Source organism: Halichoeres trimaculatus, unplaced genomic scaffold (genome assembly GCF_033239565.1).
Source record: "Halichoeres trimaculatus isolate MK-OKI-2021-1 unplaced genomic scaffold, fHalTri1.1 fHalTri1_scaffold_13, whole genome shotgun sequence".
Lineage (NCBI taxonomy): Eukaryota > Metazoa > Chordata > Actinopteri > Labriformes > Labridae > Halichoeres > Halichoeres trimaculatus.
In genome coordinates, this window is record NW_027437191.1 from 3,200,262 (window position 1) to 3,221,066 (window position 20,805).

At 41.6% G+C, this 20,805-nt stretch overlaps 2 protein-coding genes across 2 annotated transcripts in view; one reads left to right on the plus strand and one right to left on the minus strand.

Moving 5' to 3' along the window:
• Positions 1 to 5,679: 5,679 nt before the first annotated feature.
• Positions 5,680 to 20,805, plus strand: part of nt5dc1 (5'-nucleotidase domain containing 1) — a 116,454-nt gene continuing 101,328 nt past the window's right edge. The window contains exons 1-6 of the mRNA XM_074685492.1: positions 5,680 to 6,062; positions 6,957 to 7,048; positions 11,525 to 11,596; positions 11,713 to 11,822; positions 14,657 to 14,736; positions 14,888 to 14,969. Coding sequence (XP_074541593.1) covers positions 5,970 to 6,062; positions 6,957 to 7,048; positions 11,525 to 11,596; positions 11,713 to 11,822; positions 14,657 to 14,736; positions 14,888 to 14,969 — 529 coding nt within the window. The 5' untranslated portion in view covers positions 5,680 to 5,969. The remainder of the gene's footprint in view (positions 6,063 to 6,956; positions 7,049 to 11,524; positions 11,597 to 11,712; positions 11,823 to 14,656; positions 14,737 to 14,887; positions 14,970 to 20,805) is intronic.
• col10a1b (collagen, type X, alpha 1b) lies at positions 15,710 to 20,721 on the minus strand. Its single transcript, XM_074685462.1, has 3 exons — positions 20,626 to 20,721; positions 20,063 to 20,195; positions 15,710 to 17,574 (listed from the first exon to the last, which is right to left on the minus strand). The coding sequence occupies exons 2-3, from the start codon at positions 20,178 to 20,180 to the stop codon at positions 15,710 to 15,712; spliced, it is 1,983 nt and encodes a 660-aa protein (XP_074541563.1). The 5' UTR covers positions 20,181 to 20,195; positions 20,626 to 20,721.

A 20,805-nucleotide genomic window follows, 5' to 3' on the forward strand; every position in this document is an offset into this window, starting at 1 on the left:
ACGGCCACAAGAGAAGCAAAAGCTATAACAATCCCCTCTCTGGTGGAGATACAACCAAAATTGTCAGGAACACCAAAAATAGAGTTTAGAGGGCTGGGAGTGACCAGTCGATTAAGGACCTTTGATAAGACTTTATAGAAGGTGGACCAGAATAAATTTAGCTTAGGACAGAAGAAAAACATGTGTGAGTGATTGGAAGGAGAAATAGAGCATCTATCACATGTAACACTAGTGTTGAATAATTTATTTAATTTGACTTTGGAAAGATGCGTCCTGTGTAAAACGTATTTTTTTTAAATTTTGTTACTAATTTCATAACCATATCTATCAATTGGAACAACTCCAACAGCAACAGTGCTGTAAATCACAAACAGTGTCTTGGCTTTCGCAGACTGATAGCCAAGACGCTTGCAGACTGAGTGTACAGCTGCGCTTACGCATTACGTACTTAGCCAAGCGGAAGAAATAGGAGTTTCCACTTGACGGCGTATCATTCAGATATGTTCTCAACAGCCTGGTTACTTTTCACCGTGTTCTTGTTAATGATTTACATGACCTCAAATGACTGAAGTATCAATTCTGGTATGAGAAACAGTTTTAGAGCACAGAGAGCCGGCATCGGAAGTATGGATATTTCAGTATAGATCTGCACATCACTAGTTACTCAAAATAAGTAATTAGTTACAAGTTAGTAGTTACTTCTGTAAACTGTAATGAGATTACTTTGCTAGTCACTGCATTTGAAAAGTAACTTCACTACTAGTTACTTTACCTTCCAGTTTTTAATGCCCAAATTTACCAAGTAGATACAAGGACTAACATTATGGGCTCTAATTTCGTGGCGCAGCGGGCACAAGCCTGGTGCAACCCACGCAGTGTTAATTTCGTGTGGCCCACTGCCGTGCGCAGCCAATTTGACAATTTGGTAGACCGTCTGCGCAGAGATGGGTGTGAGGGTGCGCCCATACAGTAACGCGCTTCGTGTCCCCCGATGCGGCCGCTGTACGTTCTCCTGATGCAGGGACAGCGGCTCTGACCGTCTCCACTATCGGGTCTTTCCAGCACACTGCAGTGCTTGGGATCAGTCAGACCAATCAGATGCTGCGCCTCGGCCGCAGGGCATTTAAAGACGAGGAAACACGCTCATTTGATTGGTGAAAACAGCACTCGGCTGTGTTAAACCCACTCACGGCTTTTCTCCTCCCTCTCTGCCATTTGCACAGAGGGAGGCGTGGACGCGCACTTCTGCATCGTCTGCGCCTTGAGTGCGCCTCTCTTGGCACTGCAGGAAACTTGCAAAATGCGCCGGTCACGCCCTGTCTGTGCGGCAAAGGCTGGCGCAGGGCAGGTGCGCCTGTGCTTGCGCCTGGTCTATGAAATTAGAGCCCTAAGACCTTTTCATCACGTTATTTTCAGTTTTCATTAAAGGGCATCTCTTAAGCCTTTCTACAAAGCGGATTATTGTACAAATGCAAACAAAATGGCAGTTAACTCTCAGCCAATTGCCTCGAAGAACAGTAACCCTGTTAAAAATATGCCTTACTTTAAAGTCCACAAACCAGAGCCGGCCCAAGGCATAAGCAAACTAAGCAGCTCCTAAGGGTCCCACAGCCACTAGGGGGCCCTAAAGATCAAAATTACATGAACAATATTATCGTACAATATAATACAATCCAATATACATTATTGTTAAAAGCGCCAGTTTATGTCAGAAGAGTGCTGCTGCTGCTGGAGGCCTAGTGACTCTTACTGTCTTAATGTCAAAGCTCCACTGTACTGTAATGTGTTCCACCTGCATTGCAGGGCGCACTGTGCATCCGAAGTGCAGGTACTTAAAGACAAAACAATGTCACAAAAAAAAGAAAAGATCAGGGGCAGAGAAAAGAAAAAGAATAAAAGAGGAGAAAAATGCCAAGATAAATGTATGTTTGCATGTCTTGGTAATGGACTTTTTATCAAAGAGACTTGTGCAGGCAATTAAAAAACAAGAGAAAATGATCTTTTCACTGGCTGATTAAATAGCTTAAGAGTTTAAGTTATTATAGTGTAAAACATGAGTTACAGCAACTTCCAGTTAAGTATGCACAAATTCAAATCACGAGTCAAGCAAACTGAAAAGCAAAACTCAAAAATTTAAGTTAAATTTTGCACATTTATATATATCTATTGATTGATTGATTGATAAATTGATATATTTTAGTATATTTTACGACAGTAACTTAAGTAACTGCAACTTGACTGGATTACCTGTTTTTTTTTTGTGTATGAAACCTATTGATTGCAAACTTGATGTGGTCAAGTTCAATGAATGATATAAATGTACTTTCAAGAAATAAAATGTTATTGAGTAAGAGTAACTCATTGTAGTTAAGTTAGCCTGAATTCAGTTTAGTTTGTTCAATGAATGCCTCATACACTTAAAAAAAATATTAAAATAAAATTATTGCTTCAACTGGTCACATCTAAATAAATTAAGTTATTTGAAATGAAAATAGTAAGTCCAATCACTACAATTAAGCAAAATAAAATTAAAAATGTGATTGTTCTCAAATCAACAATTTGCATCAGTCCAACGGGATAAAATTATGATTTGAAACGATAAACTAGGTTTACCATTACTGATAGCGTATTTAAATTAGAGCTCTCACTGCTGTGGAGCACAGGCAGCCAAGACAAGCAGTCTACGCTGTGGAGCACTGCCAGGCAGCCAATGCCATGGGGCACAGCCAGGCAGTTTTGTTATTAAGTTTTGTTAATTGAACTTGTTAATTTCTTTTCAGAGAACTTTATTTAGGTGTGACCAATTAAAGCAATTAATTTAAGTTGGCCCAACTACCTCTTTTGTTTTAGTTGTAGCAACGCAGAATTTCAAGTTGATATGATCCACAAAAATACATTGGAAACTTTAACTTAAAAATATTGAGTTGGATTGATTGAAAAAATTACATCACTTTAACTGATTTAATATTCTCTTTTTACAGTATATTAGGTTCTGCTAATTGCACTTATTGATTAATTCCAAAGAACTGAATTTATTTAGTGAGACCAATTCAAGCAATTAATTTAAGTTGGTCCAACTACTTTTTTTTTTTTTTTTTTTTTTTTTTTTAGTTGTAGCAACACAGAATTTCAAGTTGACATGATCCACAAAAATACATTGGAAACTTTAACTTAAAAAAATTGAGTTGAATTGATTAAACAAATTACATTACTACAACTGATTGAAGATTTCCTTTTTACAGTGTACAATAATTTCAACTTGACTTTATTTTTATAGATGAGTTGGACAAACTCTTTTTTGTTGTATTGCATGGATGAACTAAGTTTGAGTTGGGGCTACTGTTATTTATTGGATGAAAATCCTGCCCACAATTAAATTGATTTCATCCAATGAGATAGTTTTTTGAGTGTTCTCTTACATTCTACATCAACTCGATTAAATCATGTTCACATGCACTCAAAAAACAGCACTTGGCATGTCTTTAAATTGTCTCAAATAAAATGAGTTCATGTAAAATAACAAGATCACATTTCTCATGTTAACATGATTTAATCGGGTCTTTTTAATTGAATGGCCTTGCCATAGACTTTGTTATTAGTAGACATAGTATCCCCCGCCTCACCTGTTTGGATCTGAGACAGGTTTTTGAAGCAAATTGGCTATTGCGGCCATATTGGATTTGATGGGAGCTTTGAGTACAGCCATAGGGCACACGTCAGTCACGTGAGCTGAGCTGTGCCTCTGACTGGGTGAACTTATGATCTTAATATCCTCTAAACTGCTGAAGTAGAAAAAAATTCACCCCCCATACAGTGTGTGCTGATAGTGAAAGTAGTGATTCAGACAGGAGACATTTTTGAGCCAGGTTGAGAATAGGTTAATTTCTGCTGTGAAAACAGTTTTTTTTTTTTTGCTTGGTGTGTATGTGACTTCCGGTACTTCAAGAGCCAGCCTCAAGAGGACACCCAAGAAACAGCAGGTTTTAGCACTTCAGCATTGTCTCATATTTTAAGACCTGAGGTTGCTGCTTGGGTGTGACACAAATCAAACAACAGCCAGGGCCCCGACAGTGGTCATCAACCAGCTTACACAAATCATTGGAACAATGTCATAAACACACAAATACTAGTAAAACATACAGCATAGTAAGAAAATAGTATTAAAGTCATTAAAAAAACATCACATTCTGTTGCTATCGGAGATATGGGAGGTGTGTTTCCAGCTATATAACTGTTTACTTTCTCTCTGATCTTACCATTGGCTCTTTTGAATTTGAATTTATTAAAGGATAGCCCCTTGAGATGCAGCATCTCATTTTCAAGGGGGTCCCTGAAGCTTTTGTTTCTCTGGTTAACTTTCCACTGCCGTCTCCTATATCTTTGTTACCATTTTGATACCATCCATCCATCCATCCATTTTCTACCACTTATCCGGGGTCGGGTCGTGGGGGCAGCAGCCTAAGCAGGGAAGCCCAGACTTCCCTCTCCCTGGCCACTTTGTCCAGCTCTTCCCCGGGGGATCCCGAGACGTTCCCAGAGAGACATAGTCTCCCCAGCTTGTCCTGGGTCTGGTACTTGTTGATTGTTTACCATCCGTCTACAGTATTCTTGAGAACGTACCAGTATGTAGCTTTGTTTAGACCTATTTCATGTGTGTGATATCTCCAGCTCGTGGTTGTCTTTACTTTTATTCACTTCATCGCTTCAACAGGACGAGCGCAGGGGTGACTTCACGGTAATAAAACCAGTTGAACTTAGCGATTTTAAACATCGTTATTTAGTCAAAATTAAATAAATTACCTCGTTGCTATCCATCCTGCAAACAGCCGCCGAAGACAGAAGAATACTTTTGAGTGAAGTCCTGGCTTCTGTGATTCGTCTACAAAACAAATGCATGCGACCGGCAGATCTGTACCTTTACGGCAGTATGCACGCGCTAGCGCTCATGGGTAGTTGAGTTCTCTTTCTGGTTTGCCTTGGTTGTATTGTTTTGTTGATTATTTTAATGACAAGAAGTGGGATGTTACCATGTTGTAATAGAGAGAGAGGTTTTTGGAATTGCACTTTCCCCCACCAGGGACTTTTGCACTAAACTTGGAAGTGTTATTTATTTTTATTTATTTTTATCATGGTTCTAAATATTCCAATGATGTGCATTTTTTGCTAATTGCACTGTTTTGAAAAGTTTTAAGATTTGCTGTATTGTTTTTATTTTCACAAAAGTTCTGTTTGTAAAGTTTTAATGCGCATTGAAGTAATAAAGAATGTATATATGTTTATCTTTACAATTTATTATGTATTTATTTTATTGTATGTATGTTTGCGTGTTTGCCACGGAGAACGGGGTGGAGCGTTTTTGTCTTTCGCCTAGGACGCCTGCTGAGCTAGGGCCGGCCCTGTTAACACTTTTGAAGCAGTGACTGTAACTAAAACGCTTTCTCCCCTCGGTGATCAATAATTTCTGATTTCTGATGTGAGTCAGAAAGGTATTTTCTTCCATATTTGTTTATTTAATTTATTAATCAGGAGTGTAGAGTCATATCCGGACAGAGTTGCTGGGTAAAGGCTGATTTTCCGTCACTCCAGAAAGACCCTCTGACATCCAGTCCTGCATTAAGGAAGGCGCATCACAGATTTCTTCTGCGCACCTACACTCGGTGTTACGGGCTGGCTCCACACCCGGAAGCGCTGCACGCTCTCTGCCTGCTCGCCTCTCTGCCGCCTTCTCCTGGAACACAGGAGTTAAACTCTCTCCTCCTGGCTGACTTCTTCTCTTCTCCTCTCCAGCCGTTTGCTACTTCTTGTTTGGTGTGTGAAGAGAGGAGCTCGTTGACTTTCCCTCTGCTGAGCTGTGAGCGAGGAGAGAGCAGCGCGTTCACAGTACGCAGTCCCGTCGTTACGGTGACATTGACACATCTCGGTGTGGGTGTGTACGGCAAACGTTCATTTCCCCCACAGCTGCAGCCACAATGAGCGAGTACTTCAGTCTGTCGGACTGTGATGTTATCGGCTTTGACCTGGACCACACGCTGTGCCGGTACCACCTGAAGGAGACCTCTAGGGTGAGTATGCAGCGCGTGCAGCTAGCTCCACTACATCATCATACGGTGGCCGTGACGCTCCGATCCAATCCGCAACACATCTGGATTGAAAATGGCACGAAGCCGTCAATACCTCCAATGTCACTAAATGTCAGCTGTGCTTCTGCTCTATGCATCGACACCTTTTCATACAGACTGTTTAGCAGATGGACAGAGGGGTGTGCGTGCAAGTGTGTGTGTGAGGTGATGCGATGCTCCTGATGCTGCAGTCACTCTGCGTGACTCACAGTTTGAACGTCGGCGGTGACCATCATACGTGTCTGTAAATCCTCATCAGCGTCCTCTCCTATCAGAGGGTTTCTACTCTCCTAATGCTCCTTTACATGAATATGACAGCACAGACAGGGGACTAACATCTCTGTGACTAAACATACATCACAGCCAATCACTCAGGGTCAGGCATGGAGTTCAGTGATGCTCTGTTTCACATGATGCGTGATTCATTCCTCAGCATACAGGAAACACGAACATACCTATACAAGATGGAGAAAAACAAAGGTTAAAAAGATCTTAGGAACAAGTTTAAACTTAAAGATTTGATTTAACTTGTTCTCTATTTCCATGATCATTCAAATAATTTCACACTGCTTACATTGATATGGGGGTTTTGTTTTTTTTCATTCATTATTTTGGGACTTTTATTTTGAAGTCACAAATCTGAGACTGCCTTAGACAGAGTTACACGTTTGAAATGTTTTATTTTCAGTTTTAAATCTTAAAGTCCCTGTGGTCTTGAAAGAGTCTCTCTTGTAGATACATGCCTGATCGTAATCCACACTTTAGAATGAGATTATCAGTGCCAGTATTACATACAGTGCACACAATAATTTTTGTCATCTCTTCATGTTTTTGCAGCTGATCTATGAGAGCTTTGCTCGCTATCTGGTGGAGCATAAAGGCTATGACAAGGACCTGCTGAACCTGACCCCCGCTACCTGGGATTTCTGGTGAGTCAGCAGCTGCAGGTCCCCCAGCCAGCAAGGACACCGTGGCATGAAATGGTGTAATGAACTTTAATTTGTTTTTAGACATTTTCAGGGGAGACTACAGTTTTTTTTAGCCTGGGGCCTGGTTTTATATAACCCTGGGTCTGATGACTAATAGATACACAAGTGTTGGAATTAAACGCTAGAATGAATCCACTGGCAGCTGTGAGACAAACTGTTAGTGCTGCAGTGAAAGCCCTGCAAGCGAAGATGTCAGATCAGAGTGTGTCAGGTAAAAGATGTTAGTGCAGGATCAACTGGTGTTATAAGTGTCTGACTACATTACAGACGGATTCTTCATTATTTTCAAGCAGCGTGTTTCGTTCAAAGGAAAAAAAATCTGACTCATTGCTTTCTTTCTTTAAAGTGATACTCCGGGATGGAACAAGTTGGGTCCTATCACAAGGTTTAGGGCAGAAATGACCCCTACAGCAGTGTTTTTGTGCAGCAGAAGCCCAGAGCGCTCGCACCAAACACCCCCTCCCTGCTCCTCTGCCGGTTTCCTCTGCACTCAGACGGGGCCATATTTTACTTGACCAAAAACACAAATAAACGGACTCCCACCGAAAAAATCTGATATCGGTCTGCATTCACGCTTCACTGTGCTTGCAAAGTGAACGGCAGGTCGTCCTCGCTCTCATAATCACTCATCTTTTCGTTGTTATTGCATAATTCGTCCTGGCAGACTACCTGCGTTTGTTTATACCTGGCACACCATGCGCAGAATGATACACCAAGTGGCGAGCGCCTCGTAGCCAGCTGTGGCTCTGCAGCGGAGGTAGCGCTGTTTTACGACACGATGAGAACTAGAGCCTTATTTAGCGGTGTTTTTATGTGAAAGTAATGTGCGGGAAATTCTCTAAATAAAGCGTGAATGCAGACCCATATCAGGTTTTTTTAGGTGGGAGTCCGTTTATTTGTGTTTTTGGTCAAGTAAAATATGGCCCTGTCTGAGTGCAGAGGAAACCGGCAGAGGAGCAGGGAGGGGGTGTTTGGTGCGTGCGCTCTGGGCTTCTGCTGCACAAAAACACTGCTGTAGGGGTCATTTCTGCCCTAAACCTTGTGATAGGACCCAACTTGTTCCATCCCGGAGTATCACTTTAAGGAGAGTCCAATAGGGATTGATAAGATTTTATCAATACCAATGCTGTTAACGATCCTGCTTATCGATCCAGTTCTTTAACGATTCCCTTATCGATTCCAGCAAATTTTACATGTGGGCAAACGTTCTGATTTTCAGTGGCAACAATGCCAAACATGCATCCCAGTATAGATAACTGCTTCTGCAAGTTGCTGGTGTTTCCACTCACTTAAGGTTGTGCTGTAGATGTCATTAAAATTAAGCCACAATTCTGACGCTTCTCAACCCTGTCAATTGAATGGAATTGATCGGGGAATTGATTAGCAAAAAGATTAATGATATCGATTCTTTGATGGAACTGTTAACGATTCTCAACAGGAATTGGTTTTCGATTCCCATCCCTAGAGTCCAAAGACAACCATTTTTTTCCATACACCAGTTTATCTATACATCTGCGAGACAAATGTGGATACAAGGCTAGTTTTTCTGCTTAGTGACTAAAGAAAATTGGTATACTAGCTAGAAATTAAGTCTGGAGGCTGAAAGAGTGTTTTCAAAATGATTTCTCTAGAATTACCGTGTGTGAGGATGTTTACACAAAACAAACACAACAATAGGAAACATGATACAGATGAATGAGTGCAGCAGTCAGGAGTACAAACCACTAAACATTAGACGTCTGATGAGCATGCAGATCAAGTCTTTATCATCGCATCTGTTGGACAGACTTGGACGTCAATATGCAGTTTAAAGTTTGAGTGTTTGACTTTCAGACGTCAAAAGGACGTCTACGCAGGAGTGAATGCCATAGTAAGCCTAGATGAGTTGAATTTACCTAAAGATTTTGAGGATACCAGTTGCTCTAAAAAACACAAGTTATGTTTAATGAATAACTTCAGTGAATTTAACTAAAGTTTTTAATTACACTAAATGCCAAGTTCATCCAACTTAAAACCTTTTGCAAAGGAAATGGTCTAAGAACAAGTCTTCAAAAAAGGCTTTAGTTTTCGAGATACCCCTACCCGAGGTAGAACCAACCACAACAATGATTTTTATTATCTTTAGGGTCTCCTGTTAGTGAATTTCAATGTTGTGGTTTTTGCTTTTTGAGGAAAATTTGTTTTTTTGGCTCTTCTTCAGAACTACTCCAAACCTTGGGGGGCCAAATTGGGCCTGTTCGAATAGGGGGGAATTGAGGGAAAAAAAAACATAACTTGAGGATGCTCACTCTTTTCTGCATCAAACTTGCTGAGGTATAAACCAGGTGGCTGCCCACCATCATCAAACAACCAGAGAAGGATTTACCTGAGGCAAAAGTGAAATATACCACTGCAAACATACTTTTAATTTAGGCAGAAATGGTACTTTTTGGTATCTAGAACATATTGGACTCCTTCACTTTTCTCTCATTTATCAGAAAAACATAAACCCTTATAAAATAAACTATTTTTGTGTTGTCTCGAATGCCGTTTAATACTAACCAGTGATTTTGTGGAGATATCTGTTACAGTTCTCTTGAAAATGAGATTTCTTTAGACATAGTCCCTCTCTATATCAGTCAAATTAAGTCATTCCGAATGGAGGAATAGAGGCATTACAGCCTTAAAGTTAAGTATGCTCACTCTGATGGTAATCATTAATTATCTCAACATTATTTTAAAATTTTATTGTTCATTATTATTATCTTTCATAGCATGGCCAACGGTCATGGCACCAGAACAAATCCAGTCAGATTTTCCAGGGCGTTCAATGAAGATGAGTTTATCGCCAAAGTGTTGGATCAACTTTTGTTTGAGTTTCCAGGATTTGTACTTTTCTGGTTCATCAGCCGTTCCCTGTTTTTCTTACATAGCTCTCAATCATAGCACTCAGTGTTATGACAGTCATATCCTTTAAAGGACCGTCTTTGCTAGTTCTTCAGTTAGTTAAATGAAAGATCTTTCATGTATATTCTACTTCTTTTCGGCCAAATGTTTGTTTCTGGCTGCTGAAATATTCCTCTCTGAAATATAGTGTGCTAAGCATCTTTTGTGATACTTTGCATCATAGGCAAATAAATCTTGATGGGTCAGCATACGGTGATGTAGTAGTTCATTTATTAGTTATGGGGATTTTCCCTCACTTTCCCCCATTCGAATGGGCCCAATTTGGCCCATTTTCAAGGTTTGGAGTAGTTCTAAAGAAGAGCCAAAAAAAACAAATTTTCCCCAAAAATCAAAAACCACAACATCCAATTTCACTAACAGAAGACCCTTAAGATAATAAAAATCATTGTTGTGGTTGGTTCTACCTTGGGTAGGGGTATCTTGAAATCTGAGGGCCATCATTGTTCCTAGACTAAAATTACTTTGCATAATTATTAAACTTAAAATTTCATGTCCATTGCACTAAGTTGATTTAACTAAAATAGATTAAGTTAACTTAATATTTTCTAAATGTGTTCAGTTGTTGTTGCAGTAGAAAATTCTAATGAACAAAAAAAGCAAATAACAAAATGACGTTCTTATTTGGTTTTATTTCAGAAGTTTTAACTTCAAACAATAACTTGAGAAGTCAAAGAAAATAATGCCTTGCTTTACAAATCCCTGAAAGTTTTTAGATTTTCAAACTGTCTTTAATGAGGAGAAAACAGTGTTACCTGACCTAACAGTCTGGAGGAAGAAGTTGTAGAGAAGATACCTTTACCTGCAACTTAGAATTTCAAATGGCGCCCCTTGTCAAGGCAAAGGAGATTGTGAGGCGTGGTTATAACTGAAACTCATCAATCAATTGTAGCTACAGGAAAATGAACAGGAACAGTCTGACACCTTCAGAAACTGGACTACGGTTAGACACAGAAACTAGAAGTAGTTTAGAAACAGTAAGAGTCACTAAAATGGCTGAACTGCAGGGACGCTGGTTTAAGTATGGATCAAAGTTTTTTTTTTTTGGTAGCTCTCATACAGAGATACTGTGGACGGCTTAAATGTCGGAAAAAGGTGCCTGAAGTGACAGTCTGCATCTTAAGGAGACCAAAGCTAGACGCCTACAAATGAAGTAGAAAGGACGTGCTTTAAACATCTCTTTGCTCAGTGGGAAGGAGCTGCAGCTTAACCTGACTGATGACTTCACTTCACCTACTTTCTCACCAGGAATGTTCAAGAGTGGCTATTACCTGCTTTGTTGTCACATCAGGAGGTTACCTTCATGTTTGGGAAAATTTGAGCATGTGTGGACAAGGAGTAACTGTGTTTCACTGGCTGTCAGGAGAATGATATTTATTTAACTTCAGCTGTGATAAGCTGGATTAGCCAGGGAAGCAAACATCATCAGACCTTGTTCACACTGCTCTCTAACCTGCTGGACTTTGTGATCAGTTTCAAAGGTCTGGTGGTGGATCTGGAGGATGGAAACCTGGTGAAGCTGGCTGAAGATGGGACTGTCCTGAGGTATGCTCTTGCTGCAGTCCCTGCATTTGATCTACCCCCCACCCTTCTAAATCCACTTTTCCTTTGTTTTCACAAACCTTTAACCTGAATATGATTTTTTATTCTCGCTTTACCAGAGCCACACATGGAAGCAATGACCTCAGCACAGAAGAGATCATCAAACACTATGGTCCAAAAAGGGAGTGGAAGCACTTCAACAGCCTCAATACTTCCTTCACACGATCTGGTACGATGCTTAGATTTGTCTCTCTGTGACCTGGTAGCAGCATTATCAGCTCTGAAAAGAGACTCCTAATGTTTTCAAACCGGACCCTAAATGAACAGTAGGTTCAAAAAGGTTTTAAAGTCTCTCGATAACTCTCTCTCAAAGATAGCGTTAAACATGAACAATTCAAATAGAACATCAAAATTCAATGTGTTTTTAAGCATCAACAAAAATCTGAGTGAAAATAAGGATGGGTACCTTGCAGTACAGTACCGATGCCCGGTACCTGTCAATTAGTATCAGTACTCAATAGGGGTGTAACAGTACATGTATCTGTGCTGAACCGCTCCATAAGGCCGTTCGGTTTGGTACAGTGCTGTATTCGAACGAGTACAGTAAGTTCACGTTAGCCGCTGCACATGGCTCTTTAATATTCACGTGAGTGCTCGTCTATGATTGGCTGAGCAGGGAAGGTGTTTTAATATTCATGAGGAAAGTGGTCTGTGATTCGTGCTTTGCGATCATGTGTATCATGTGGACGTTACGTCTCATGGTGACCCAATCAGAAGATGAATATCAAAGAGTTTCTGTAGCCACAGGAGCTTGTGTCTGAATTGTGCAGCATGTCTGCTGTTAACGACCAACCAGAGCTTGAAGAGCCTCCCCCCTCGCTGTATAATGGCAAGTTTTTGGTTTAATAAACATGCTAAACAAGCAAATGGTTTTGCGTTGTTCCATACGGTACCAAAAATGTACTGAACCGTGACCCTAAAACCAAGGTACGTACTGAACCGTAATTTTTCTGTACCGTTACACCCCCTAGTACTCAATGGTAACCAATTTTCAGTACATTTTTGCGTTTATGTGGTAAAAGATATCAATTTGTTTAATAATAAAATCTTAAAGTATCTCAATTTAACATATTTATTCTTCAATATATAACCTTGCAGCTGTGTGCGTGTCCAGCATGGAAAATCACCAACTCTTCCACTCCCTCACAGTCACACAAGGATGTATTTAGGTACCTAAACATGGTACCTCACGAATATACCCGGTAATTTTGACTGACTGTCATTACCTAATTGGGTACCCATCCCTAAGTGAAAACTAATATTTCAAACTGTAAGAAAACCTTGTTTAGAATCTCATTTTTCAGTAGAGACCATTTTTCAGGACAGTGTGGGCGTGAAAACCAATAATTTGATTGGAAATAGTTACAACACAGCTGGACAAAGAAACCTCCTCTAGAAATTATTAATTTCAAATGTTTTCTGAGTGCTGACTAATGGCATCATACAAGTAATGCCCAGAGCAGTGTGTCCTGCCGCGCCTGCCCACGTTTCCTCTTTCTGTGTCTGATCTCTTGACTGCAGTCCTCAGCAGCATCTGTTTTAAAGACACCCAAATAACGCGGATCACTTTTTCCTGTATTTCACGGGATACTCCAAAATTACAAGTGATCAACACTGGACGAGGCTTCTGAATGGTGTGTGGCATCACAACAATCCAGCACTAAGATAGTGCCATGAGGATAGTGACTTTAAATGACTCTTTGTCAATGGGCTGATAATGCTGTATTAGAATAACAAGTCATGTTACATCAAATAGCTTTTAATTCCGTCATCAGGTTCAAGGTTCAAGGTTTTCTTTATTATCCCTGGGAGAGGGCAAATTGTCTTGCAGTCAGCAGCAAAGAAAACACTCACATACTGTACATACAGACTGCACTCAACAGACAGACAGACAGAGAGAATGAACACAATTTGGTTAGTTATTTAAGAAAGTAAAAGCAGCAGGAACAAATTAATTTCTTAATCTCTTTGTCCTGCATGCTGGCAGGCTGAATCTGCGGCCAGACGGTAGCAGTTTAAAGGGATGACTCTGGTCTGCCCAGATAGACCGAGCCTTTTTGAGGCACTTGGCTCTGAATAAGTCAGAGAGGTCAGAGAGTGGGGATCCTATGATCCTGGCTCACAGTTTGACAATACTCTGCAATTTGTTGTGGTTTTTTAATGTTGAGTGACCTGTACTAGGTCACCATGCAAAAAATGTGTAAGTCAACTGCACTAATTCCTCCAGCTTGTTCTTGTGTAAATACAAACTGATATGTTCAATTGACCCTTTTCTCAGTTTTTTTTTTAATCTTAGCCTCTGATTCTCTCTTCTTTACATGTCTGATCTATGGACTGAGATTCTTGCCACCTGATTTAAATTATTATACTGAATTTGAAAAGCTTGATCTGAAATTGAGTTTGATGATTTGAAACAAAATTGATTTGCTTTGAAATTTAACCTACTTGAAATAACTGTGCCAAACATATAGAAATTAGACTGACAAGAGGTCAGAGAAAACAGTTTTCTTCTTTATGTCATAGGTTGCTGGCCCCTTGACTGCTGTGGGTGTCCCTCTGTCTTCAAACTAATAAGATAAAAAATCCAGAAAAAAACTCCAAATGTAAAAATTGATTTCCGAGTGGGCACATTTATTTAATGTACATAATGTGCTTAGAGTTGTTTCTTATAAAAAAGACACAATTCAGCAACTGACTGTTTTTTTTAATGGTGCAATAATTTTGGGTTACTGTCCAATGGAAAATCAATAACCACTTATCAAGAATTGAAAATCATTGATAATCGCAAATTGGTTGGTAATTGAATTGGGACCTTCATAATAATTAAATCAAATCAAATCGGGAAATTAGACAAATTAACCACCCCAAGCATTTTGTCATTTTTTTTAAATCCAGCAGTCCAGCAGAGTTGCTTTCCAGAAGTCCCCTTAAGTGTGCTCATCTCCAGAGTTTACGAGTCTGTTTCTTCACATGTTGACTTATGCATTGGTTTGGTTTTTGCAGCTAAATACTACTTCTATGATAACTACTTCGACCTACCAGGGGCTCTCCTCTGTGGGAGGGTTGTGGACATGTTACATAAGGTATTGTACTACTTCACTCATTTTATATTTATGATGGAGATTGTTATGGATAAAAACACTTAAGATTTTAATTGTGTGTGTGTGGTTGTGTGTGTGTGTGTGTGTGTGTGTGTGTGTGTGTGTGTGTGTGTGTGTGTGTGTGTGTGTGTAGCGAGGAAATGAGGTGAATTCAGATTTTTGGAAGGACATGGTCGCTGCCATCGACCACAATTACAACACGTCTGCATTCAAAGGTATGTGTCTCTGTTCCAAAACAGCACACTTCAGTTCATTTGTTTGTGTGTTACTATGGCTATCAGTCCAAACATCACGCTGAAACACAGACGACACACAGAGGACACACGGATGACACAAAGATGACACACAGACTCCATTTTTATTTTCAAACAATAAGTTTAATTCCGTGTTTTGGTCAGTAAGTGGTACACAACTTAACACATCCGAAGGGACATTGTTGTTAAAAAAAATGTCAGTTTGATTTTCGTATTCTGCTTTGTTCTGCTTTTCACAGTGCTTGCAGGAATGTGCTGATCTCTAATGACATATAGTACAACAGTTTTTTTATGTCTTTCGTATTCATATCACAGGAAAAATCTTGAACGACAGACATTAAAAAAATAAACACATTTAAAGGCTTACTGTAAATGTTACAGGCAGATGTAAAGCACCACTTAAGAAATCTGTGTCAATATTTTCTCACGTTTTTTAAAACTTTAAGGCACACACAGTGGGTGAACTGGGAAAGGGGTCCAGTTAAACCATCAATTTCAAAATATCACACGTTTATACCTTTGTTGGTCAAGTAACAAGTGAAGGACTTTCTCGTTATTCTACAGAACTAAATGAGGCAGTTTTACTTGGTAAGATTATGTTCCCTTTTATCTGGATTTTGAATTTTAGTTTGTAATCTGATTAATTCACTGAGCAGTTCAATTTTGTAATGTCGCAAGATTTATTTTGAAATTTTGTGAAATCACGTTGAGGCAATCAAGAACCCAGAGAAAATGCAGTGAACATTATCAGCTGCAAATATACCGTTGCTCTCCTCATCAGGGACCTGAACGTAGACTCTGTCACCAGGATGCAGGGAAAGGACTGTGCTGCCTGACATCTGATCCAGAAAGCCCTTGTTGTACTCGTCGTAGGTGAATAGAACTGGCTCGTCGTTCTTGTAGAGAGCCACAAGGGCATTGGCACCATTGACATGGATATGGAAGCTGAAGTAGTACAGGCCTGGGACCTGGCAGGTAAAGATACCACTGTGGCTGTCGTAATGGTTCTCCCCGTTGTACAGAACTTGGTTGAACACAATGGGGGTTGCAGCTGGGGGGTAGGCCTGGGTCAACACAGCACTGAATGCAGACATTGGGGCTTTCATCATCTCGTGAGGCATCACAACTTCATGAGACTTGACTGGCATGGCTTTCTCATGATGGTAAACCACCTCTCCTGGTGGACCAGGTGGGCCTGGGGGACCTGAGGGGCCTGGGATACCATCTTGACCTCTGGCACCTGGAACTCCAGGAGGACCCTGGGGGCCAGCAAATCCTTTGGCAACCTGGCCAGCAGGACCAGGTGGGCCAGGAAGACCTGGATGACCCTTAAGCCCAGGGGGACCTGATGGGCCAGGGGGTCCAACTGGGCCCATGCCTCCTGGCAGTCCCATCTCACCAGGTTTTCCTGGTGATCCTGCTGGTCCTGTGTGCCCTTTTTGTCCTGGAGCGCCATTTGCACCAGGGATTCCTGGGGGTCCACCATGGCCCTGTGCACCCTTTGAACCCTGAGGACCATGAAGACCTGGCAGGCCAGCAGGACCTACGGCACCGGGGGCGCCTGGTTTTCCAGCAAAACCTTGAGCTCCCTGCTCACCTTTGGTTCCCCTTGGGCCTGGAGCACCGACCATACCAATATCACCTTTAGGTCCCTGAGGGCCTGTCTCACCTGCGAATCCTCTCGCACCCTGTGGACCAGCTGGGCCAATAGGACCAGTAGCACCTGGTTGACCAGTAAAACCAGTAGGACCAGGCTCACCTTTCTGACCAGTTGTTCCAGGACTACCAGGAGCTCCTCTTCCACCTGGAAGTCCTGGTTCACCTGTCTTGCCGATTCCTGGCATGCCAGGGGCACCGTGCTGACCAGCTGGACCCTGTGGTCCTTTGGCACCCATAGGTCCAGGCATTCCTGGGGTTCCATTCTGACCTGGTTTTCCTGGTGCGCCTGTGCCTGGAGGTCCTGTGTGCCCCTTTGGCCCTGGCATACCCATTGCACCAGGAGCACCATCTCTTCCTGGCATGCCAGACTTGCCAGGCTCTCCAGGGTAGCCAGTGGCACCAGGTTTACCAACTCCAGGTTTGCCAGGCATACCAGATGGGCCCATTGGTCCGACTGGTCCTGGGGCTCCCTGAACTCCAGGGACTCCAACGCCTCTCTCTCCTTTAGTACCAGGAATACCAGGAACACCAGGGTGTCCCTTCAGACCAGGCTCTCCTCTGTGTCCCATAGCTCCAGGAATGCCAGCTGGCCCAGGTTTTCCAACAGAAGTAAGTCCAGCAGGTCCAGGGGTTCCAGGTGCACCGGGTGCACCTCTTGGACCCATTTGTCCAGGTGCTCCAGGGCCACCTCTCTCACCGGGCTTGCCAGGAGAACCTGGTTTTCCGTTGCTACCTGGGGCACCAGGTTTACCTGGATAGGAGTGGCCAGGGGGTCCAGGGGGTCCTTGTGAGCCTGGTGCTCCAGCATGTCCTACACCACTCTTCCCAGGTGGTCCAGGTGGTCCCATTGGTCCTTGGTCTCCTGGAGGACCTGGAGGACCTGGAGGACCATCTTGACCTGCAACAGCTGGGGACATGAAGTGATGTGATGTTACCCTCAGGTTGTGTGATGTGCACTTCTGAATGTCACACAGTCATCAGTCTGAGTTCTCTTTGTTTAATGCAGAAACATTAATGTCTGTTTTCAACTGATGTAAACAGAAGATCAAATTTCGGAATAATCAAAGATTAGCTCAACTGTTCAAGCATGTAACATTAAGAAGTGAAACTTGAAGCATTTTTCTCTTCATCCTATGCTGCTTTTTTATGTTCAATGCCCAAAGTCTGAACCTCTCTTTACACGAGAATAACTCAAGCTTTGTATTCAGAATAAGATCACATCCCTGCTCCCTATGATTGAAGGGATAGTTTGCATTTCTTCTCAGGATAGCTTTGACAGCACCACCAGTCTGAGGTGATGTTCCCACAAGGCATGTCTGTGGGTCTTTAACCAAACACACACCACCTCTGATGCATCCCAATTTGATTTGTCTGAACCATGCTGCACCCTTGAATTTCCTGCTGTGCCTGTAACCCTGGATGTATAGTTAGGGGTTTGCAAGTTGTCAATATCACCATGCATTTCCTGCCACATAGCATAGAGTCTGAGGATAAGGTCAGATGACTTCATGTATATCCACTGAATTGCTGTTTCTGACGTCAGTCTATTGTGATGGAAAAGCTATATTTGTCTCTGGGGTCAACATCAGAAAAAGTATTGCTTTTGGTCAGAGGGTTTTATTTACCGGATGCCTTTGAAGTTAGGTCCACTTTCCTGACCTTAAAGCCCACAGGATGCCTCTTTTTTTTTAGACATTTAAAGGTTTTTATCGAATGTGCCACTGGTTGGCTTTAAGATATAGAGAATGTAATTGTTCGCCCAAGCTGGCCTTTACATATTATTTACAGCATTAAATATACACCCCCTTTAGCTGTTCCACTAAAGGAGAAGGGATCTACTGCTTCTTCACAGCACACAGGGAGTATTTCTCTGCACACCATAAATCTAGAAGCATAGAAGCCAGAAAAGAAGTATGGCCCCTGAAAGAATCCAGTCATTGTGCCGTCCTTGTGAAATTGTTGTGTTTTGAGCGGAAGATGTTTTTGACAGGGCTGTCATTTTCAAACCACATAAAGCCATGGCTGAGACCTCACAGGGGATATTTGTGCCAGGATAGGACTTTTTGGCTGCCAGAAACGCCACAAACTGTAGGACAGTGATGATTCCTGCCACAGTAGCTGACCTGGGAGCTGAACCATGTGTAACCTGCTGCAAAACACCACTACGCTCACTCCTACCCCCAGTCCAGCTGCCTTAGTCAACACTTGAATAATGGGGAAGAGGCATTACTGTCTCAGCTACAGTAAATATGCTGTTTTTTTAAAAATTACATTTACTGTTTGATTATACTAAGGCACGGTCTATGTTGGGTGGTTTTCAAAACCACAAAAGTTTGTTAGGGCGTTCCTGCAATGTGGTATCAACATCTGTTTTGGGCATTTGTCAAATTTGAGCCCTTGCTTTCGACTTTTTGGATCATTTATGTGAACAGACAAAACACATCAGAGCCTTCTGTAAAAACTGAAATGGACAAATGAACCCTGAGCAGAAAAGCACACAGTAGGAATCAGTCAGCTGGTGAATAGAGGACCTGGCTATACATCAATTTAGCCGTCACGTCACGGCATCTTTGTTTTTGTTTTGCTTTATGACTCAGGGGAAATTGACAGGGAACTTCTTTACCCTTTATTAATCCAGAGCACAACTGCACTTTTACTGCTTTGCTACCACCTCCCAGCTGTGTAGTTATACACATTCACAGCAGGTTAGACACCCCGACCACAGCTCCCTGCTTGCAGCCAATCAGAGGCTGTGTAGAGCCTGCTTCTGGATGCAACATTAACTGATATGCATGAGCCAGTAATCTGCAGAGTGGTGTTATTAATCTGCTCTGATGAATATGATAATGTATAAATTAGTATAATCTAACTCAAATATGGCTGTCAGATCTCTGCTTTACAGCCTTAATTTTATTTAAAGCTACTTTGTGAAGATTTCCTGAAAATGACTTTTTCTAATGCCCCTCTTAAAGTGTATTTATGTTAGTTAGTTTTTTTTAATTAACAGATGTATTTCCTGGATTACTTAGCATATGTTTTCAAATCAAATGAAGCAACTTAAACATCAACTTACTTCTTAGTCTTTAAGAATCACAATTGACAAGCCAAAGTTATGAACCCAAAAGCACAGATTGTGTTCCTGTTTCATTTTTCCGTTTCTATTTCTATGTTGTGTTATACTGGTAATTGAAAAAAGAAATGTAATATGGGGTTTTGGGGAGTTGAATTATTGTACTTTATTTAAGATGATTCAGTGTTTTTTATAGTCCTGCTTATTTCCTGCAAATAACGTGAAACCATCTGCATCTGCAGCAAATCTTCCTTATCTCTAAATGAAATCAAGAATAAAACTGAGTTTTCATGAACAGCTCTGAAAAACGACAGGCGTCACTCACCATGACTCTTGACGGGGTAGGGAGTCTTGCTGACTTTGGGTACGTGGTAGTATCTGTCAGGGGTTGCCTCAGCCAAGGCCAGGAGGACGAGGATCACGCTTGTTACTCTCAAATCCATCTTTGGAAGCTAAACCTGCAAAAACAGAATCCATTCATAAGACCATGCAGGGTCACCTGAGGGCCACATCACATTTGTGTTATTGTTGCTTTATGCAAATAAAAGAGAAAGAGAAGATCATCATCATCACAATTAATGTTTGAAATAAGCTTCTTTAAAAAGCATGCACTTGTTGAAACATCTTGCCCGTTAATGTCTAAAGTTTCTTGGCGACACAATCAAAAATCTGTCGCTTGTTTCTCTCAAAAGTTTCCTCACTTTTACAGAGCAGTTAAAAAGACCTGGTTTGACAAGTCACAAGCACAAAACCCCATCCAGTGTAGACCCAGCTGAAGCACATGGCTCATTACATTTGCAACCCCAGTGCCAAACTAGCAGCTTCCCCGAGCTGAGAGCCAGGCTGCAGCTGGGAACCCCCCGAAACAAGTAAAAAAAGCAACCTTACCGGGACGGTTTACGCTCCTGAACAGTGTGGGGTTGGGATGCTGCTGTCCCGGCACTCTTATATCCTTTAGATGTGGAGTCTGTGTGTCTGAGCGGCAGCTGCTGCTTCCCAGAGCACTGGGCTCAAGGTATTTATACCAAGCCGGTCTGCACCATCGTGGAGGATCTACCTCGCGTGGAA

Excerpts from the sequence above, each read along its gene's own strand:
- col10a1b (XM_074685462.1), bottom strand. The coding sequence starts at position 20,180 with ATGGATTTGAGAGTAACAAGCGTGATCCTCGTCCTCCTGGCCTTGGCT. Across the intron at positions 17,575-20,062 it reads CTACCCCGTCAAGAGTCATG|CTGTTGCAGGTCAAGATGGT; the intron begins GTGAGTGACGCC and ends TCATGTCCCCAG.